Source organism: Charadrius vociferus, unplaced genomic scaffold (genome assembly GCF_000708025.1).
Source record: "Charadrius vociferus isolate BGI_N301 unplaced genomic scaffold, ASM70802v2 scaffold63, whole genome shotgun sequence".
Classification (NCBI taxonomy): Eukaryota; Metazoa; Chordata; class Aves; order Charadriiformes; family Charadriidae; genus Charadrius; species Charadrius vociferus.
The window spans coordinates 1,358,927-1,382,895 of record NW_009647579.1 but is presented as its reverse complement, the minus strand read 5'-3'; the positions used below and the strand labels follow the sequence as shown (position 1 = coordinate 1,382,895).

The window sequence follows — 23,969 nt, the reverse complement described above, 5'->3', positions numbered from 1 at the left end:
TGCCGGTGAGAACATCTTTGATCTAAGAATGTCACATCATATTTTGAATAATTTAAACTGTAGCAGATATGGGCAGGCATGTGTCAGGCCATTTTAGGTTTGTATAAATTGGAATTGTGATTTTAAATCCACCAGAAAACACAGGTTAGCAGGGACATAAAACAAGCTGAAGGACAGAGTAAAATAAACTATTCTGAATAGAGCATTGAGTAACTCTCATATTTCACTAATGTTGGTTTGTTTCTTTCCCGCAGAGGGATATACATCGTTTATAAAGATGGAGATGTTGATAATCCAATGGTCAAAGAGAGGGTTTGGCAAAACAGTGATTTCAACTTTGATAATGTTCTGTCTGCTATGATGGCCCTTTTTACAGTATCCACTTTTGAAGGCTGGCCAGCGTGAGTGAACTCTCCATGTTTTCATAGCATTGTTAAGACATAATCCAGAACAGTTCTTTATCATTTACTGGGCATTTTTGGTCAACAAAGCAGTTTTAGGTGATGGTACAAAAACTTATTAATGGAGGAAGGAACAAACCCTACTATCCTTCTGAATCTGTGCACTTTTCCTGTATTTCTTCATTCACCTCTATCTATAAAGGGCAAACTTCTTTTATATTGTTTGATTCCTAATCTTTCAGCTACTTTTGCTATAATGAGCTATTCTTTAGCTCTAATGGAAGTAATCCTTTTAGATATTTATCCATCAATGCCCTTTAATACTCATACAAAAATTTTAACCCTTTGAATTAAAATTCTACTACAAAATCAGGCGATAGCACACTGCATAGAGGAATGAGTGAACTGGAAGGGCAAACTGGTACCACTCAGTATTTACCTAAATGAGAAAAGTCTTAGAGGATAGCTTGGGGGGGTGTGTGTGGTGTGTTAAAATATAACCATCTGGTCATTTCCTTGATTCTTTTGAAAAAAGGCATATAACAATGTGTGGTGTGATTCTCTGGTTTCAATATTCTTGTAAGCACTGTCAGTAACTGGAAAAATATAACAGTAAACAGCAGACCACTTTTGAAATCTGTCCTCTGAGTCTGCATATTCTGCTCTCTTTTGTCATTTTAATGCTAATGAAGATATTTTGTTTGTTTTTCAGGCTGCTATACAAAGCCATTGATTCAAATGGCGAGAATGTAGGACCTGTATACAACTACAGAGTGGAGATCTCAATTTTTTTCATCATCTATATCATCATTATTGCTTTCTTTATGATGAACATATTTGTTGGTTTTGTGATTGTTACATTCCAAGAACAGGGAGAACAAGAGTATAAGAACTGCGAGCTGGACAAAAATCAGGTTAAAATAAATAATGATCTCTTAGTTTTTGGAAGTATTCTTTTTACTTGTGCATGGAGAGCTTCCTTTCTGCTTTGGGTCAGAAGAGGGCACCAAACACATATCTTAGTAAAAAAGTGGAATCAGTACATACTATCAACTTATATTGAAGTCATTGTATGTTCCTCTGTCTGTAAGCCCAAGATGTCAGTCTTGTGAAAGCTGTTACATTAAGCTTGTTAGCTTCTTAGTGTCTCACTTGCTGGTGTCACATTAAGAAGAAAACAGCACTTGCCAGCTTATCCATAGGCAGAGGTAGGTTTTATAATAAGAATAGGAAAATAGATTTTGTGTACTGAATAATCTGAAAGTGTTAAAATGTTCTATTCGGGCACTAATAAAGTAGGAGATAAATCCATGATGTTCCTACATACGTGATGTCATTTTGCTGGGCAATTTAACTGAACTTTTAGGAATAACTCTTCCTCAGTATTTATTTTGCTGACTCGAGGGTTTTATGCTATGCAGTTACATTGGTGGTTGACAACTTAGTAAAGACAAAGCATGACTTATAGAATTAATAGTTATGCTATACATTGTATATGCACATACATATAGTCTGCGATATACTACTCTATACTACTACATATAAAAGGTATAAAGGTGAAACACTTCTGAATTTCCATGAGCATTATTTGATTCTTTGTATGTGGCTAAGTAGTGTGTATGATTCGGTACAGTTGTAAATAACCAAGTGAGAGGATGGGTAAGCTACCTGATTACTTTATGAACACTTAATAATAAAAATATCAAGTAGATAGACTGCCTGTTTTTAAGACTTATATTTAACAATTTGTACTTATTAATTGTATTATCAGTTGATTAACTGTTAGGTATACTCTGACAATTTTTGATGTATTTGCTTTTACAGCGTCAGTGTGTAGAATATGCCTTGAAGGCACGTCCTCTTCGTAGATATATTCCAAAAAATCCTTACCAGTACAAGTTCTGGTATGTGGTGAATTCTACTGGATTTGAATACATCATGTTTGTCCTCATCATGCTGAACACACTTTGCTTGGCTATGCAGGTAGGAAAACCAGAAGCTCTTTTGAAGCTGTTGGCATAAATTGCAGGCAAAGAATAGGTGATAAAATGCCTTTCAATTATGGCAACCTGTATTTCTTTATGAAGTGAAATTTAAAAAAAACCACCTCTGATCTTAGTACTCTTCTCTGACGTGTTCTCATCTGTTCATCAGTTCTCTGAAATAAGACCGTTTAAAAGAGCTTGGTGTTGATAAAGTTCTTCCTAACCTGATCAAGCTCTTTGAGCTTTAGTTTGTACCTGCAGTGTAATTTAATGTTATATGTTTGTGTTCCCAAGATAATCCACGTGCGAGAAAATCTGAAAAGAATGTAGAAGTCTTAATTATTTTAGCAAACATTTCTCTCAACCCCTTAGATTCTTTTATCTAATATATACTTTTATGCAGTGTCTTTAAACATTACTTCACCTCTGTAGTATCTGTACTTGTTCTGTCTTCATTCTGTACATGTACTACTCCATGTTTGGTTGGATTGGACTGGATGACCTTTAAAGGTCCCTTTAAACCCAAACCATTCTGTGATATTTATATCCTCTGTGTCTATCTCTTCAGAAGTTTAAAAACTTAATATATGGAGCAACTCTAGGTTTGTGTGATAATGGAAACCTTAAACAAACATTTTTTCATATATTAGTTGTATATATATATGTACCTGTGTGTAATTTTGCATGAGGTTTTTTTTTTGATGTGTATATGTAGTTTTATTTTTCTAATTTTCCTATATTATGTATGCAGTTCTTCACCAGCTACTTCTCTATCTACTTTTCCAAGTTGTCTCTTTCTTTTCCCTACTTCAGATTTTGATAAGAAAAAGAATGGTTCAAATGCAGTTTACAAAACCATTCTACTTTTTTCAGTAAACTTGCATGCACTGTATCCTCTGAAAAATATCACTCCTACACAATATATGTTATTCTGTGACTAACATACCACAGGCATTCTAAGCGGGTGTGACACAAGGTTATGTAATTTCAAACCTAGCATAGAAAACTTGGGAAAATGCTGTTGTCTAATACTCCTTTCTTAAGGGAACAGTTTTCTTCTCAAAACTATCCCTCTCAAGATTCCCTTAGGATGTAGAGGAATCACAGTTTTGTTCCACTTAGTGCCTGAACAGAATAGATTTAAACAACTCCATTCCTGACCAGAGATACTCAACTAGTCTTGTATGAATATAGGTGTGCATCATAAATACTACTAGAAAATATTTTCTTGTGCTGCATTTTTGCCAACTTTGTCTTAGGCTGCCTTACTTTCACTTACTATTTTAAAGCCTTTACTTCTTAAAAGTACCGTATTTTTCATTCACAGCACTATGGACAGTCTAAGCTCTTTAATGATGCAATGGACATTATGAATATGGTTTTCACGGGAGTGTTCACTGTTGAAATGGTTTTGAAACTGATTGCATTCAAACCCAAGGTAAGTTTTAGATATGATTTAATTAGGTCATCACCACAGGAATTAAGTATAACGTAAGTTTCATATTAGCTATGTATTTTTCAAAGAACAAAAAGAACCCACGTTTCCCACATTTATCAGTGAAATCATAACAGAAATGTTAATCTGGTAATGTGTATATATGTAACTCCAGGAAATGAAATGCAGATATCAGAAAAAATATGACAAGGTAGTTGATGAGATCTGGAATATTTTGGGGTAATGAAAATGTCCCTTTGGAAATCAGATAAATAATTTCTTGTTACAAGCATTACCACTTCTTCTATTCATGGTATGACATTCGTAACTTTACACTAAGTTACTCTCCAGTAAAGACCTGTATGTTACGTTATATTTCCTGTTCTAAAATGCAAAATTATTTCTTTACTTAATAAAATATAGCCAACAACTACAAATGTACGCATAAATAATTTGCATATTCAGTAGCCTTTTTAGATTTTTATGTTTCAATTATACATACACACTATTTGGTAGAGAGCCCCACAGTGAGCAGCTGATTCCTTGCCTTAAAGGGACACTGTCAAAATGAATAACAGACACATTTTCAAAAGTAGATTGGCAAGAGAAACTGATAACTGTAATTGCTAATTGAAAAAAAAAAAAAAAGATGAAAATCAGACTGTGACAGTTAATGCAGTCTTTTTGTTCAGTTCTCATACTCCATTTATGACAGTGCAAAAGCTAACAATGAAAAACTAAACTAAACTTTGTTTTCAGCACAATGAAATCCATATTTATTCTGGGCTTATATGTATGTAAGTAAGTAAAGCGTGGTCACTCATTATGTATGGAATTTGAAAAAAGCCAGTCATGCCATTTGAAGTCTACTGATCTCACCATCTTACGGCTGGTATTTCTCATTTTCCATTGCCCTTCTTTTAAAGTAATCAGGATATCTACACGTGTAATTGGGCTAGCTCTGATACTTAGAGCAACATAGTCAAGGCTGCCCGGAGCTCAGCATGGAGTGGATGTATAAATATTTTTCAGAACTATACATTCAGCTTGCATTTAGTTACAAGCTTGGCTGTGGAGCCTGAGCTACCTGATTTAAAGCTAGCTTGTATTTGTCTGCAGAAGTAAACAAATTATACATCACTTGAGGTCTGGTGTTGAAATGTGAAGTGTGGAGTTCTGGGTGAATGCTTACCCAGTCCCGTAGTCTTGCTCTGCACTGTCCAGTCCATTGTACATTTCTAATGAATTTATTTGTATTTTTGTGTCACCTATCTTATTTAATTGCTAAGGATTTCACATTCAAAATAACACAATATGAGGCCCCAGAGGAGATAGGTCAGATATGTGGACCACAGTGTCATGAGTATGCTGATTGTGTTTCCTGATTTGTATTGCTTGTTCTATATCCGTGTTTCACACTGAAGTTTCAGAAGACTTTGCTGTATTTTATCATCTGCTCTTTGAAAGAAGATTGTGAATCCTTGTATGGTTCTCCATGCACTTGTGACTTTTTTGATCATGAGTGTATAAATCACAGTGCTCCATTTGTATTACAGACTTCCTACTTGTTATCAAATGCAATGTCTTAATACCGGTCTCTAAGACTTTGTACAATTTGAGTTTTAACTCTGTTGCAACATGCTTTCTATCTGATTGGATGCTTTTACTGTGAGAGATCCCTGGTTCTGAACCCTGAGAGTCTGAAGGGCAGACACTGTCAGTGAAAGGTCCTCGTTTCCTGAATTTTGTTCCCCCATAGATGCAGAACATCTTAAACTTGTTAATTAGCAGTACAAGGTTAAAAAGCCATAATATTTATCAGAGTTTTGGCAGAGATTGACTAGCAGCAAGGGAAGGGAGTTAAATATCTTTAAGGTTGTTCCTGTTACTCTTTGACCATTGTAACTTTTTTAATTGTCAGATACTCTTTAACAAAACACCTATTGGCAACGTATATTACATAGTTCATTAATAATTGCAAATCAGACAGCAGTCTTAAGCAGAATGTGAGTATCTTTTAGTAATCTAAATTTTAAACTAGATACATGCTTAAAACAATGATGAATTGCTTTAGCTGATATTAAGATTTAATAATAGTTTCAGATCTAACAATCTGAAGCCCCAACGTAATGTTTTGCTTTAGGGTTCGTGAGGAAAGACTGATTCATTTCCTCTATGTTTGTGTCCCTGGTGGGTTTCTTAGTCTAGTCTGGCAGAATCGACAGTTTTATTTATTAATTTTGTGCCTTTAAAAAATTATTTGAAAGATGCTCAAAGCATCAAATAAAAACTCCATTACTTACTCTGTAAAAATTAGAAAAGATAAACACGTTAGTTTTTATCTCATCTGCTTGACAGTGTCCCCTTAATATGTCGATAAAAATCATGTGAGAACTGTGATCTTCTGGTCTTGCTGGTCACGCAAACTTAAGGCTGCTATAAATTATTAATACTTTTACTATGATGTTGTGTTGTTTAAAGCCAAGGTACTGCAGACTGCCTTCCAGCTCTGAAATAAATAAAATCTGGATGAGTGATAGATATTAAAGGTGATGCTGAATGTCCGGCACACTTCTTGACTGGGAGATTGGAGCACACAGTACTTTGGAGAATGAGGCCCTAAACTTTTCAACAGAGTACTAAAAGGACTAAAATATTGATGTGGTAGATCTATAGAAACATATTTTGGTGTTAATTTTCTATGCCTACATATTCCCCAGGATTTGTGATTTTATCCTTCAGCATTTCTCAATGAACAAATTTTTTGTACTGTAAGTTAAAAGAGCAGGCCTTTTTTCTTCACATTGTTCTTCACATTTGCTAAAATCTGTTACTTAGCATGGTTTAGTACAGTAGAAAACAAAATACATTATGAAATCTAAAATAATACATCAACACATACCGTATGTACAGCTTCATAGCTAGCTGTTATTTAAACTTGTAATGATTTTCCATGTCGTTTTACATCAGATTTTTGTAAGAAAAAAGGAAAGATGGCTAGTAAGTGAATCGATCTTGGGTCATTGCAGTGGTGAAAACAACTTATTTGCATGATGTTTATTTGCTGTGACTTGTCCATTCCTCCCTTTTCCAAAACCATCTTTATTTTCTCTTAGTTTTTTTGTTTATTTGTATGCTTTTGCTTTACATATTACTTTGAACAATATTTGTCTATACTGATGGAAAAGGTTTCATAAAATAAATGTGTAAAGTATCTTAGCTGTATTGAATCAAAATGTGAATTTGTTATTTCAGTGCCTTATATTGTAGCGTGTCTGGTAAAGTCACTTTTTCTATAGCTGAAATTAACCTTTATTTGGAGGATCTTTTTTGGTTCCCTTTGTTATAGAGGAAGATGGATAGCACACCTCGGGATTGTGCTGATTATCTGTTTGCTGTTTGCCAATAGTCCCTTATTTTATGTATATATATATATAAATATCGCTATTTTAAAATCAAGAAAGATACTTCTTTTAAATAAGAGAAATAAGGACTATGAATGATCGGGAAGAATATTACGAGAGTAGCTCCCCTTCTATAGTTGGCAGCTGCCAACTCTTTAGGATTATAAATTCCATTGTCACTGAGGTGGCTCAGCATGGTGTTTAGTAGAAACTTTGGGAATGGCTTGTTCTTGTGAAGCAGGATGAATAAGGAAGAAGTGATAGAGAATTGTGCAGAAGGTCTCAAAATGGACGTGTTTGTTCAGGAGCCCAAATCCATGAACATTGGCTTTTGCCCCAAGACAAATGATGATTAATCCCAAAGAACCAAAGCACGTGGCACAAAGGGCTGTAGTGACAATCATGCTCTGATCTAGTTTCCTCTTACAGCCCCTTCCTTAAATGAAGGAATGATTATAGTAATTTGTGTTTTAAAAGAGAGTAGCATTAGAAACATAATGAGGCTTTCCTGACTCTGCTCAGTGCTTACTCTCCTAGAATATGCTGTAGAGCTGTCTTCTTCCGTAGCAGCTCTCACAGTCTCCAAAAGCAAATTTCCACATGAAATCAGCTTTTTTCAAATAGTAATGCACTTGAGTGTAACCTTTAAACTGTGAAGTTTCTAGAAATTCTAGCAGATTAAAACCTTGAGAAAAAAATTGTGCAACTCTAAAAAATTTTGTAGCTGATTTTGTTTTTCTGTGTAACAACACATGTAACAACTTAAACTACTCAGCTAAAACATTTTCTTATAGTAGACTGTAATAATAACTGTAATTAGACATAAGGTTAGCTTAGCACGCTCATAATTTTAAACTTTTTGCTAAATTTATTTTTTAGAGCTTCAATAGTGGTTGACAAGTTAGTATTTTTAAATTAATTACCAGGAAAGCAGAACGTACGTGTACAAAATGTACATTTCAGCCTTTGTCATGTAATGTACATTCCTTAGTCATGGTTGGCTGATAAATTAATATATCTGAGAAAAGGGCAAATTCAGTAGTTTTTGCAATTCTGAATTTCTGTAATAACTAGGAAAAATCCACATATTGCAGAAAACCTATGTATCTTGTCTCTGTAGAGTTGCCTTCAACATCGTAATACACCTTGATTTGTTCCCAGTGACAGACTGATCCTGGAACCTATCTCAAAGTTTCTTCTGAAATATCTTTTTGCTCAAACACGCAGTTTTGGTGCCAGTAGGCAGCTGATTGTATGTTAGCACTTTATAACCATTTGCAGCAGTGTGCCATTAACATATACATAGGGAATATATTTAAAGCCATAAAATGTCAGAAGGGTGACTAAGCAATTTACGAAAATAAATTTTCAGGCATTGGACCGGCTGCATTAAAAGCACTAAGAAATTGTTCAAGTTGCTGTGTTCCCTAGCACTCACTTCACTGTTTGCAGAATCAGGTCCTGACTGGAAATGTAGTGTGACTTCCTCTATTAAAGCTAGTTTATGAATAGAAGATTGTCGGTTCTCTAATATTTATGCACAGTTTGACATTAGTAATTGTGCATGATTCACCAGTGATGAGCTTTGACCCTTTGAATATTTTTGCCAGTCACTTAGGTAGTACTATCATAAAGTCATTAATGTTAAGGAGGTTTCAATTGGCTTGGTCTTGTAGAAATATTATTAAAGGGATTTTGTCATGCTCGTTAGGGTATATGTGTTAGAATTTCTCAGCCTCGCTAGAAGTCCAAAACCGATTTTGGATAACGGCTTGCTTGCCAACGTTGTGCTTATACGGTGGTGTATTATGCATGTGTACAGCGTGTGTGTGCGCGTGCGTGTGTCTGTGTGTGTGTGTCTGTACATGTATATATATAATGTATATATATATACACACACATGCACTTATATGTTGCTTTTCCTTCAGTAGGCAATATTGTTTGTTTTGTTTTGTTTTCTCATTAGACCACAGGTTTTGTTTAACTAATTTCTGTTTATGCAAAACTAAACAGAAGTATGCAAATATTTGACATTTCATGTGTAATCACAAACGTTTGCACCCTGCCTGCTCTGTTCAGGGCTATTTTAGTGATGCCTGGAATACGTTTGACTCCCTCATCGTTATTGGCAGCATAGTAGACGTCGTTCTCAGTGAAGCTGATGTGAGTATACCCCAGCTTACTTTCCCCAGTCCCTACTTCTCTTTCTCTGTCTCCCCACTATTTCCATCATCTGGACAAGTCACAGATTTTGATCTGATGTTTCTAAAGTTTGAGTTCAGACCAGTCATAGGTCAATTATGTTGATATGGGAAATAAATAGCCTTTTTTGCTACCAATTTTTTTTAGCTATGAAAGGGAAAGATTAGATTGTATAGTGGTACATCAGAGAAGCCTAGAGTGTTTCTGTGTTATAACGCTGTCCTTTTCTTCTCTCTTTCTGTTTGTGTTTTTCTCTTGCTCTCTTTCTGCTGAATGCTTGTCGTAACAGCACTATTTCACTGATGCATGGAACACTTTTGATGCCTTAATTGTTGTTGGTAGCGTCGTTGATATTGCTATAACAGAAGTTAATGTAAGTAGCAACTGTTCATGCACTAAAAAGTAATTGCTGTCATCAAGAAATACAGAAAATGTAAACTTTATTCCCCCAAATCCTTTTTTAGAAAACTGTTTTATCCTGGAACCAAAGACTGAAATATTGATATAGATGTTTGTACAAGCTGATATTGTAAATCTATATACCCGTGTAGTTGCACATGCACACATCATAGTGAGACAATGAGAATTATATTTTTCTATGTATGTACAGAAAATATTTAAAACTTTTTATGTATAAAAAAGAATTTAAGCCTCTGTTACTGTTTTACTTGAAGCCCGGTGATTTTTGTAGGTAGCTTGACCAAGATAATTCCAGATCCTGTAAGTGTTTCAGCGGCTTAGTTTAACAAATAATGATATTTTTTTTTTCTGTGGGAGGTTGGGTTTTTGGAGCGATGTTAGCATACATATCTCATGAGGTAGCAAAAGGGTACATAGAGAAAGTAAGGCTTTCCATACTGTGGAAAACAGAATGTTTATTTTTTCTATTTCTTTTGCTTTTCCCGCCCTGCAGTTCATGTTTTGAAATTTGAATTACTCTTAAAGTATTTGGAAAACTCCATCTTTTCACCAAAATTTTCACTGATGGCCGTTATGCATATAGGTTATCTGGACAGCAGAAAGATCACTTCCCAAGGAAAAAATAGGGAATACTGATTTTTGCCTGTTTTCTGTCTGACTTGCTGGCTTTAAGTAGAAAAGCTGTATCACAAAAATGGTAAATGAAAGATAACAAAATACATACTAGTTCTTTAGTAGATATGTAACTGCTTCCCATACTTACATGTTTCTTTGTTTAACTAGTCAAAATAAAATGTCAGAGGAAAATGCCTCTTCCCTCTCATGCTTTTTGAGACCTCAAAAAGGGAGACGGAAGGAGGTGAGGCTTGGATCCAGTCCAGCCACTGAAATTGCTCAGGGAGCACACAAGCTGGTCCATAAGTGAGGTTAGTGTATTCCACCTGCTGAAGACCTTAGCTGTTCAGCATTCTGAGGACTAAGTTGTCTCGAAATACCCATGATGCAGGAGATCCCCAACATTCACATATTTTCCCTGTATCAAAGAACAGATTAATTGGAGAAAACTGTACATATCAACAGTTGCCTGGTGTTCTTTGAAGATATTTAGCTTGCACGTGTTTCTATAGCAGTCACGGTTTATGAGCTGGCTAATAACATTACTTTTCTCTTAAATTTGTTTTAGTAGGCTACTTGGTAGACATCTTTTTTTTGCCCCAGTGGATTTTATTACTTACCTAAATGGTTTCTTTTCAGTAGGGATATTTAATATGCATCATCTTTCAAAATGCTTCTAAATTTGAATAAATACTCTTCAGTGGTGAGTATTTAAGTTGCAATAACTCTATCATTTTGGGGGGAAGCAAATTCATCCTGTGGCTATCATTGCCATTTAATTGAAACAGTTTTTCAGAGAAAATACATTTTAAAATTCATTTTCCAAAGTGGTTCATGTCAGGAATCCAGTTCTTAGGATCACACTCCTCCAGTGACTAGCAGAACAGTGAATAATAGGATAATAAAGTTGCCCAGGAACATGGAATAGAAATTGTATTTGAAAAAACGGGGATCTGTTCCAGGCATACCAGGATGAGGGGGAAAAAAAAAAAAAAGAAAAAGCGTAGTTCTCAAGTGAGATCTGTCCAGAAAACAGTTTTTGGCTTTCAGTGCGTTGTTAGGTCAGCAGACCACCTACTAGGAGCTTGGATTCCTCAGGCTTGTCTCAATTGAGGCCATGGTTTGGTGAGGATTTCTTCTGGCATCTCTATGAAGCTTAAGCAGGCTTCACCCGCAGCCCTTCTTACCCCCATAGCTATGTGAGCTGTGCTTCCCCAAGAGCTTGGGGACTTCACAGTTGGCTGGATGAGATGCTGAGCTCAAGTGTTGGCAAAAGTGTGGGCTGTGGTAGGGCAGAAATGAGTGCAAAAAGCTACTGCCAAAGGCAATACTTCTTACACTGTGCTCACACAGGTCTCCTTCAGAACACAGTAGCATTGGCACGGACAACATCAATTAGTCGCAGTAGTGGCTGTTGAGAAACAATGATGCGCATAGTTTTTAATCTTCTTTGGTTCTAGTCTGTTTGGTAAGCATAGTGATATCTATTATAAATGCAGTTCAACCAAATATAGAAAACAAATGTATTCTTTTATTTTTTTAAGATGGCAGAACACCTTCAAGCATACACAGAGTCTCTTAGCCCTCATTAAAGACTTCATATTTCTTTATAAAGCTGCAAATTCTACACTGCCATCTCAAAGATTAACCACAATCAAAATGATTTTAAGGCTGATTCACTTTAAAATTCCTTCTGATTTTATGTTAAACTATGAGTATCTCATGACTGACTGCATTACTGGAAAGAACAACGGAGAAGTGATGCGATAACATGTGAGCAGAAGGACCTTAGCCTGACCCTTAGATTTCAGGTTGATTTTGTTCAGTTCTCAGTGGGTGATGGATCTTTCTGTCTGTGAACTGAAGGAACCTGAGCTGACGTGGAGCGTCAGCACAGAACTGCATTGTCCCATGGAGACATTTTTCAAAGTATAATTACAGCTCATGGAGCAGATTTTTAAGAGCTGCCTCTAATTTGGGTTTGGGTTTTTTTGTTTGTTTGTTCTTGTTTGGGTTTTTTTTCCAGAAAAGTTTGGATTTAGACTTTCAGCTGAAGTATTTACAATTTACCCACTATTTCCATTCACAGTAGTACTGGTGTAGATGAGCGTAATATCTGGGGAGCGTAAAAAGACCAATAATTTAGAATAGCTTTCCTTAATAACTGCAAAATGTACTTGATTGTGAAAAAATTGAAAATTAGCTCAAATGTACTTCCGTGACCACAGAAGGTGTCCCTGTATTTAACTCTGTATTTAACACTGCATGGACAGTGTTAATCTGACAGCATTACTTGTAACTGATCACTGCTGAGCTTTCAGCTGTGGAGAACACTGTCATTTTAGTAATTCACACAGTTGTCTTGAAAATATTCTGGAGATACTTTTCTCCAGGAAAAGTACACACCCCCGTCAACAACTAGCACTGCCATTTCTTAGTTTTCCGTGCTACACTCACTAGAGAAAAGGGGCTCATCTTTGATGTCTTCTAGTCCTGCACAGTAGACTATTTGTGTACTAAGTATTGTCTGTCTCTGGTCTTTTCCACTTTTTTTGTGCTTTGTTTGTGCAAGTCATTAATGCATTACAGTTTCAATATATTTCTGGGCTCGATTTCCCATTTTCAACATGAAACAGTGAATACTGCAGAGTGTCTAGGGAAATTTCCTCAGTTTTTATTACTTTTATTGTTTTGATTCTGCTGAATTACTCCTACTTCATTAGTTTTGTGTAAATTTCCATGATCCAAATTCAGTATTTTAGAATCTTTTTCTTAATATTTTTTTGGCATTCTGAATCATGCCATTCCACCTATATTCTTTATCTGACACTGACAGTGATCCTGGGAAATCTACAGCTCTGCTAAGATGCTAACACGACTTTGTTTTCAATGGGATTTCAAGCACGATGGAAATGGGACCTGTGAAATTTCTCGTTATAGGAGCTTCTTAAACTGAGGAAGCTCAGCCTTGTTTGAGGGGTGATCTGAAACAGTGTAAATCGCTAGCACTAATGTAAGATCAGATCTTGTTGCAGTTGTAACTGCATGAGTACAGCCAGGGAGTGTAGTGATAGGACGAGGGGTAATGGCTTTAAACTGAAAGAGGGTAAATTTAGATTAGATAATAGGAAGAAATCCTTTACTCTGAAGATGGTGAGATACTGGCACAGGTTGCCCAGAGAAGCTGTGGATGCCCCATCCTTGGAGGTGTTCAAGGCTGGGCTGGATGGGGCTTGGAGCAAGCTGGGCTGATGGGAGGTGTCCCTGCCCATGGCAGGGGGGTTGGAACTGGATGATCTTGAAGGTCCCTTCCAACCCAAACCATTCTATCATTCTGTGTTCTGAATTGATTAATGTAAAAGATGACTTCAAAGAATGTGAATACCTAAAATAATGTACTCAAGATGAACTAAACATTCTTATAGTTTTACATATATAATTGCCTCATGCTGTGGAAACAACTCAGCATCATTCTGATAGCCCAGCTGTGTACATTTAGACTAACTCCAAAGGCCAGCAACTTCTTCTAGTATAGAACATGTTTGTATCTGACCCATTTTTTTCAAAAGAGTGGGTTGGACTTTCTAGTTATGTATCCCTTTTCATTATTAAATTCTGGAAATTAAATGTCATCTCTTTATTTTGTTACTTTCCTTATTCTTTTAATGTTTTATAATAATGTATATGATGCCCTGAGGCTGATTCTTCTGATCCAGTAACCTCTCATTCACATATAATCCAGGAAAGTACTGTGTTTTGAAAATTTTTGGTGCCTGTGGAAATCAATGTTTAATGTGTTTAGCAATTTACAGGACTGCTCAGCATCCTCAAGGACTGGATCGGTGACCAACTCCAGAGATGAACCACCTCAGAGCAACATATATTTTGGCAATACACTATTTTCTATGATTGTTTTTTTTAATTTGCTCTGTCATTTAATATCCCTTCCTTTAACCAGTTATTCTCTTATGAAACTAATTGGTTTTCATGTTCGTTTTATTTTTAGAAATTTTTAGAGGCAAGTATATATAAGTAAATATATATATGGCATAGCAATAAAAAAAAATTAAAAACACTGCTAAAACCCGTATAATTATTTTTGGGGTTTGTGACCTTTTGTTTTCAAAAAGTTTCACATGACACGCAAGATCTGGTGTGGTCATAAAAATGGTTCCTTTTTCAATTGAAAAAAGAGCGTAGTGATTGTGAGACACAGGATTTGATCAGTCCATTCTGGAAGATGGACATATATAACTTAAGACAATGAGAGAGAAATAAATTGGAAATAAATCTGAATAAATGAGTAAGTTTTTAAATGAAAATAACAGACAAGTTTTAATCTGGCCTGACTGAATAGAAATTATCTTATTTGTCAGCTCAGAAACCATTTGGATGACCAGCATGGATGACTTAGAGGCATGATCACATTGTTACAGTAGTATTTACAAAGGTTTCAATTCACATTTTTTGTTTGTTTCTTTTTACCATTCATGTGCTGCCAAAATGTCACGAAAATAATGGAGACTTCACTTTCTCCTTTTGCACAAATGTTTAGTGCAGTCCCTGTGGGACTAATTTTATGCTTCAAGCTAAGTAAAATTCCAGTTCTTTGCTGAAATAGGGTTTAAAGGAACAGCATTGATATCTTCCTCCGGAGCCCCTCAGGAAAACCAATTTGTCTTGAAGCACCACTGTAAACACGTGAGGCTTATTCAATGCTTACACTACCGTAACAACTAGTTAGTAGCAATGTCATACATCAAAAAAGTCTCACAAAACCCGAATTGGGTATTCTGCCATTTGGTAAGAAGCAGCACTGTTGTTACCACTGCAGCACTATGCAGTGTATAATGTTGACTTGTGAACAGTAGGATGTTCCTACCGTTTGCCAGAATGCTAGCGGAGTATGTGTTTGGAGGGCTAGTGCTTATTTTTATATAGTTGCCCACTCACCCTGTATCTGGTGGGACAGCTGATCTTGCTTGTGCAGAGGAGTAGATTATAAACCTCATGTCTACCTCCTGTAAGAGATTCTGGATTCCAGATTTTAGCAAAAGCAGTGCAATCCAGTTTGAATCCTACTTTACGCATCAGTATAGTCTGTCAGAACTTATGTTTTGTTGCTAGTAATTGCTATTTTTGAATACTTACTACATTTTGTAGACTTTTGCAAATGTATCTCTTTAGGCCTAAGGATAGGTCAGAAAAATACATTCTCATATGGCTTTGCTTTCATCAGTGTGAAGTCTTATTGCAATATGAAATCTATGCTGTGTTGCAATATTTAATTTGGAAATAGAAATGTATTTCTGAGCTGCTTTCACAAAGGTGTTAATAGTAATAATTTATTTACTTTATTGCACAACTGAATATTTATTAGTTATCATAATAACACGCTATGCCATCAACTTCTACGTTATGAACTTAGAGTTTTAAATACATCTTTTACAAGGCAAAAGATACTTCTCTGATCTACTCTGCGGTTCTTCACATTGATTCAAAATTTTTACTAAATTCTGTGTATGGGCATTTGGTTCATGTTGAACAGGGGATACAGAGAGGACTGATGAGACTGAAGGAAATTACTTGCTAGCACATTTGAATTCCAGTAATTATTCTCTGAAAAAATCATATACGTTTATACATATGTGCATACAGGCACACATACACTATACATTTCTGAAGATATTTTGGCAACCTGAATGCTTTCCCATATATGTTATTGTCATCGTATGTATTTGTCATTCAGATTTTTCCTTCTGTATTTGTAATCATGGTTACATCATCACTATGCGTCCATTTGTTTTGGCATACTCTCGTACCCTTTGGCACAATCTGTAAAAAAAGAAGCATTTGTCCAACACCGTATACTAATATCCACTGGTTTTCACTATGTTTAGTTTTTCTTAAACACAGAGCTACAGTTTGCTTCCAATGCATGATGCAATCTGTTTCACACTGTTGACACTGGAGCTTTTTTCAGTTAAGATGTTTATTTTGAACTTTTGTTGCAATGTTAAGAGTGTAATGAGGAGTTACTGCTTAGGAAATGTGCTATGTTTTTCGTAAGCAGCAATAAATACTTGACCAAAATTGGTAGCAGGTTGTAAACATTTTAATCAGTGAGTCAGAAATCTAGGTTGATCATTGGTTAATCTTTTTTGAGGGTTGGGATTGTTTGGGGAAGAAAGCTGCTGTGTTGAACTTTGATTAAGAAAAAAGCAAAATCATATGTTACTGCCTATTTGAAGTGTTTAAGAATTGGCTTAAAATTACATAGTTATGAAATGCTTTGCTGAACTAGACTCTCAGCGTAGATGACACATGGCTGACAGAAAAGGTAGAATAATTAGGCTAGTCTCTGTCTTCATTTACCTCACTGCAATGCATCTGTTAGCCAAGCAGGAGCTATTAATTTATTCCAGCTGTGCCCATTACCAGACTTTCAGCAGTGATCCCAGAAGCACATCTGTCATCTAAGCAATCACAGTCTCACGGGGGACAAAAAAATCCTGATAATGACCAGCCAGTCCCGAAGCATTTGGGACATGAGTAGTATTGGAATGACTGCTGGAAGGTGAGGGGAAAGAGCGGGTTGTAGGTGGATTGCCTGCCCGCAAGAAATATTTTTTTTTTTTTGGCATTCTTGTCAGCAGCCGTCAGCCAAAGAGACACTCTGCTCAACCTGCCCCCCCCCAGTCTCAAGTCTATTCTAATACTTTCCCTACATATACACAATGTACCATCTACTTCTGTGTATACATGTCAAGTAATATTACTGATGTTTCAAATAAGATTATGTATTTGGGTAGTGTATGTTTTTTCCTTATCTGTAGGAAGCAGACATTCTCTCTTACTGTCAGTCTGCCTGTTATTGGCACTGAAGATTGTGTTATCTTAATCTTAGTTTCCCAGATCTTAGTATTACTTTGTCTGGATGGACACACATAAACCTTAACTAACTTTGTCTCTTAGCTGACCATTTCCTTTACAAATAAGTATGAATGATATTTTCTTTGTGGTATATCACTACATTTGCTTCATTATAATTAGTATTAATAATGCAAACCAAGCTGCTGTATTATCAGAAGGAAATGCCAGAGAGGGTAAAAAATTAGATACACTTAATTTAAAATGTCAGTATCCAAAACACTTGGCCAATGATGGGCAGAAGTTGAATATTTTCAGCTCCAGTAGAAGAAAAATCCCCTGGTACCAGGAGTTCATTTTCATTCTTTGTTTCTAGCATCTGTCTCCACCTTGGTATTTTCGTACAATTTACATTTTGTGAACAGGGTGTTTTCCTTTTTCATTCCTGGCCTGCTCTTTCCGGTGTCCACAATATACCATCTCTTGCATATGATACCCTACCACTTCCCAGCAGCAGATCAGCCATCAGAAACGGGCAATTAGGACTGCTTAGTCCAAAGAAGCTGAGAAAGTGTGATTTATAAAGAGGAGCGTGCGTTACAGAGTCTTGTGCATACACAAATGTGCATACGCGAATACATTCAGTGCCCTCAGGCAAAAAAAAGGTTGAGGGATTTTGCACTCATCGTTCCTGAGCACCCGCAGTGGAACTGTTCACATAGTTTTGGTAATCTGATCTCTGGCTGCATTTTCAAAAGTGAGAATTAAGTAATCATTAAGATAGTTAAATGTCGAAAAAGGTTTTTTGCTGACTTTTGTGAGGGCTTTTTCATAAGCAAATCAGAATGCATACTTCTCATTATTTTTTCTTTTGGAAAGCAATTAAATAAAAATCTGGAGGATAAAAGTATCCTTTTTCTGTTTTTATCTGTCCCATTACATATTGCTATCCCGATACTGGTCCTAGCTTATTTGGGGCCCAATCCTTCTCCTATAAAAGCTAGCAGGAAGAACTCCCTAATGCAGAATCCAGAATTCTACTGCCTTTTTTTTTTTTAGTGCCAATTTGTGATGATACCGTAATTTAATCTGTTCTGTATCTGTCAAGTATTTCACTTAATTTTTGATGATTCAAAATATTGAATGCTAATTAGTAAATTGCTCACAGATTAAGACAGTATCAAGCTCAGCATGAGTGAGTCACCAGAGACTAATAGGAAATTTCAGGCTTCATCTGCAGGCAGTATAATGAAACCTTTTTTCTTTAAAAGTTCCAGATAAAAAGGAATTTTTTTTCTGTTCCAAAACATCAATAGCAACAGGGGTGTGTGTACACTAGTACAGGTTTGTGGTTGACATAGGTAGACAGCTTTGCAAGATTATTTCCATGTTTTGTGATATTTTGGCATTTATGATATTTGTGATTATGAATTTCTCTCTCTATTTTGATTATTTTATTTCAAATTCTTGAAATATATAGGGAATTTCTAATGCAGCAACTATCTTTCACTGGCAGCATATTTTTTGTGTATTTTACATAAGTGCTTACAAAGCTTAGATGTTACAGCTGATTTTACAAATATTCTACTTAGTCTAATGAGGAGATCTGTGTTTTGATTAATATTAATTCATCAATTTAGTAATAATCACTTAAACTATTTTAAAACTCTTTGTTTCAGAAAATACTGTTACCCTGGCAGGGCAGTAATGTACACATAGGTAGATTGCATGTAGTTGAGCAAGTGGTTATTTTTACCTCATTTTTCCCTCGTGATACCTTTATATTAGATATGTTTTGCCAAAAAAAGTAATAGACAAAACAATCAGTATTTTAATAAATACTGCTAATGTTCTGAGTTTAACAAAGTACTGCATATTCTTGGTTTTTTACCATATTATGTTTATATAATATACTGCCAGTATTTTCAGCAGAACCAGCTCCTCTCTTTTGCCTTCCTTCTCTGCAAGTTTTATCTTAGATATCAGCAATACTTGAGATGTTACTGAGTGAGGCATGGCATTGAGAGTGTGCCTGATGCATCCACAACGCGTTGGAAGCAGCGCTGGGGTGGCATCATGGTTATTGTGGCTATATGTGACAGCAATTGTTGAAAGGTGCCCCTTTAAAAGGAGGAGATTGTAGGCAAGAGAGTAAGACCCCTCACTTGGATCTAACATCCAGAATCCCATTTGTTCTAGTGCTATCAATATTTTTAGAGACACTTCCTTTCAATTTTGGAAGAAGCTGCTGTGACTCTGTCAGTGCACACGCAAGCACGGACAGTTGGTCCCTTAAGCTTTGCTGGCTGCTTTGCTGAGCGTCTGACCGTTCAGGATACTGAGACAGTCTCTCCAAAGAGAGACAGCGACATTATAAAGAGAGAAGTGAGTTTCTTCGGAGGAGGAATAGCGTTTGGCTCTGTGAATGAGAAGTTGGTGTGTCTCTCTCTCCTCCCTGTGGGTCGTACAGATCTCTTCCAAAAGGGTTAATCAAATCTGAAGCCCTTTCTCCACACCTGATCCTGTTACGTCAGCTCAGGTATAGGAGTACTTTGTTGATGGTGAGAGGGTACCAGTATTGCCTTCTCATTTGCAGCTCTGTGGGAGGATTAGCCTTCATGTCATTGTGCTAAAAACATTTATCGTTTTGGCAGAGTGGAAATCTGTCCTTGTTAAGCACTGCAAAACCCAATGTTCATCACTGAGTGAGTTAACTCAAGCGATCACCTGATGTGATATAAAACACAATTACTTGAATATGGTTAGATTCCAGCGATGGTGTAATTAATCTTCAAATAGGGCACAGCAGAAAGGGGACCTTGAAAGGCTAGTTTGACCCCAGAGCTTTGTTCTGAGTTTTATTTAGGCTTACTGCTACGATTTCATACAGCCTGTGGAAACTGGTGGCTAATTTTGTTTTGCTTACATAGGAGCAAATGTTATTTGTATTTACTTTCCATTGAGTCTTTTAAATATGTTTTATTCTAGCAGATTTCAGTATGAGTCAGCCAACAGTGTTTTGGTATGAGTCAGCCATCATGAAATGCTAAAGGGAGGGTTTTAATAAGGATATTAATGTTCTGTTCAGGAAGTACATTGAGCTGAAAGATGTCTATTTACATTTAGAAATGAAGAATGTCCTTCTTTCTGTTTATGGATAAACTGATTTTTTTTTGATCTTTTATTTGATTTTAATATTTACTGTTCTTAATTTCTTAAAGCCAAAGCCAACTGAAACAGTCACAACTGATGAGTCTGGGGTAAGATTAGTAAACTGACCCCAGTGGTTTTACCTCTACTTGAGTTTATTCTTTTTACCATGTCTATTTTCCACCGATTTTTTTCTGTATTTTTCATAATTGTCTTACTACAAAGGTGTTATGCAGTGGTTTGCATTCATTGTCAATGTACTATTGAAGTCTACTACAAACAAACCTGATATGATCCTTATTAACAAACCAGAAAACTTGGAAATGCATGCGATGTGTGAAGCATTTCTACAGGTCCTGTGTTTTTAGCATGTAATTTTTCCTTTCATGTCATGCTTATCAAGGTGAAAAGGCCCTCAAGATACATTTTCAAATCTTACCTCTTCCACCTTTGCGTTTGTTGTTGTTTTTCTGGAAGTGTTGCATGTTTGAGTTTGTATTTGGTTTGACTTCTCCATGATGCTCTTCAGAACTCTGAAGACAGCGCTAGAATCTCCATCACGTTTTTCCGTCTCTTCCGGGTGATGAGGTTGGTGAAGCTACTTAGCAGAGGAGAAGGAATCAGAACTTTACTGTGGACATTTATTAAGTCTTTTCAGGTTAGCAAAATTTATTTAAATTTGCTTTATAATTACAACACCAATTTACATAATTATCCACCAAATTTTTTTGAAGCAATACCCTGTAGAGTGCAAAAACCATTTCTTTTGAAATTCCTGCTATCAATAATGACATATTTAAATATATTTGCATACTAATGCCAAAACAAGCTTTACCGGTTACTTCAGTGAGTCCAAGGGTCATTCTTTGTCATTCAATATTAGCTGTTACCATGAGATTTCTACAGTACTTCATAAAAAATATTTGGTATATCTAAAAGGGATAGGATAGGTTTGACACACACAAGTCTTATACTTCCACACATTTTATGAGATGACTTCAAAGAGGAATTTAATTTATGTTTTTATATAAAACTGATTTCATAAGTGTAACATAGATATTTGAATGCTTGCTCCTGAAAACTCTGATGAATGTGAAGTTAATGGAATGCTGTAACTGTATAGAAGAAAGTATCTTTGTTGTCAGAATCAGTAATGAAAATAAAATTAAAAACTGCTAAAGATGATTCTTCCTCTGGATTGCTGGCAGAAATAATTTAAAATATAATGAAGATTGTGTTCATTCTATGTGGCAGAATATTAAGAGTGACAAGTAATAACATTTTAAGCATAGAAAGAAAAATCTTGGAAAAGCCTGTGTTGTACAGAGAAATTATTTTTGTAAATGGAAATTGAAATTATGGCGTGAAATTACTAAAAGACAATGCACCTGTCCCGTTTCTAGGCTCTGCCTTACGTTGCCCTTCTGATAGCCATGCTGTTCTTCATCTATGCTGTCATTGGAATGCAGGTAATTATAGATTATTTTTTTAGCATTAAACAAAAGTACAGTGTCGGCTACTCTGAGACTTATTTACTAAAGTGCTTATTGAAACATTCCTTTGATAGTGGTGCTATATATAAGGCAGAGCTTTCAAAGTAATGTAAAAAATCTTTTTTAGCTATGATTTTGGTAGTCAGAAAATCCAGAAACATGCAAGAGAAGAGGTTGGTGTGAGCTTATAGTACTTTGGTTTGCTGAAAGGAGCCACTCCTCTTCTGTATACTGTGAAGTTCACTGAGTTTTTTCCTATGATGTATGAAAGAATGTATGGCTCTTTTTTACTATAGACTTGTCTGGGGAATCAGGCATTAAAACTCCCCGGGGGTTTTTTGTGTTGTTGTTTTTGGTTTTTTGGTTTTTTTTTAAAGTCTTTCCCATATGAAAAGAATAGAACTAGGAGAATAATCTAGCTGAAGATTTAGGCACAGCTGAACCTTTGGTTAATCAAGAGTGGGATATATATACAAGATGTACAAGCACAGAAAGAATTGAAGAATGTTGGTAATCTAAAGTGTAAAAATGTGCTGTTGGGCTGAAGGTGCCACGCCTCACACCAGCAGCAGTGCTGTGGGGCAGGACAGGTTCTCTAGTCTTAGTAACTGGAGATAGCTAGATAGGAGAAACCTGTCAGGAAGCTGTTCCTAAAATTCGTACTGCTGGGCTATTTCTAACGTGAGGATGGGATAGCCGTTTGAGAGGGGACTGCGCAGACTGCAGGAAAGCAGCAGATAAAGGCACTGAGCATGAAGCTGTGATGGGGAGTGTGGTTTGAGTTGCAAGGTGGTGGTCTCTGTGCCACACGTGAGATCTAGCGCGTGCCTAAGGAGGTGTCTGAGGAGCGTGGCTGGGTGACCATCGACACTTTGGCAGAAGTTCTTGTTAGGTATCCTGAATTTGGCCTGCAATTCTCTTTTGTTTTCTTTGGTTCTCGAAGTTGTAACGTTCCTCAAATCAAAGCAAAGGGAAGTCCTAATTAAATGGGATTAATAGAAGAAATATGCTACGGAGAGTGGTGTTGCTTCTGGATTCTTTCTCTTCATCATTTATCCAAAACCAACTTATGTCATTATAGTCCATCAGAATGTATAGAGACTGTAATGGTGTTAATCTCTCTAAATTAAATAACAGCCTTCACTGTGTTGTAAGAGGATATAAATATCCAATTGCGGAAAAAGAATGTCTTGTGGCCAAGGAATTGCACTTTAATTTTGAGGAACAGAACTCATTTCCATTTCTGGCTGAGACAGGATGCTGACACCCTCTGCTTTGGTTTCCGTCTTTGCAGCTCTTTTTCTCTATTTAGTTTCAAGGTTTCCAGGACAGCAATTATTTCTTAGTACGAGCATGTAAAATATTTAGGGCAGTAGGGCTTTGATACCAATAAAGGACTCTAGGTGCTAGTTTAAAACAAGTAATATTTTCTCACCTGAAATACCAGAATATGTATTAGTACTATAATGGTTTATTGATGTTAAATTCAGTGATTCAGAATTATCTTGTACATGTGATAAATTTACTGCATTTACATCATTATCAGGAAAAACCAAAGAATAAAGAAAGTGTGTTTATGAAAGTGTTTTTCATGCGTACTGAAGCAAGTTTAGACTGCAAGGCCTACAGCTTCTGACAGTACAGGTCACTAGGATGAAAGTCAAAATCCTGTTTTATTGTAGGTATTTGGAAAAGTGGCCATGAGGGACAACAATCAAATAAACAGAAACAACAATTTTCAGACTTTTCCCCAAGCTGTGCTGCTTCTGTTCAGGTGAGTAAACTTCAGCTCTTACTTAATGCATCCCATTTCACTGATCTATGAAAAACGTCTGTAGCTCTTGTACTATGGATCTGTTCAAAATGTGTTTGCAAGTGAGAGGCGATTTAGCATAACAAACACATACTCTCTGTGGCTGTATGCTGAGTGTCCATTGGCACAGCAGGGTTCTAGTCAGGTGATACAGACCTAAACTCATTACAGCTCTTGTGAA

At 36.1% G+C, this 23,969-nt stretch overlaps 1 protein-coding gene across 1 annotated transcript in view; it reads left to right on the top strand.

Moving 5' to 3' along the window:
- Positions 1-23,969, top strand: part of CACNA1D (calcium channel, voltage-dependent, L type, alpha 1D subunit) — a 199,321-nt gene that overhangs the window by 136,990 nt on the left and 38,362 nt on the right. Inside the window, 8 exon segments of the mRNA XM_009880937.1 lie at positions 255-401; positions 1,114-1,315; positions 2,226-2,384; positions 3,714-3,824; positions 9,305-9,388; positions 21,012-21,140; positions 21,886-21,951; positions 23,658-23,749. Coding sequence (XP_009879239.1) covers positions 255-401; positions 1,114-1,315; positions 2,226-2,384; positions 3,714-3,824; positions 9,305-9,388; positions 21,012-21,140; positions 21,886-21,951; positions 23,658-23,749 — 990 coding nt within the window.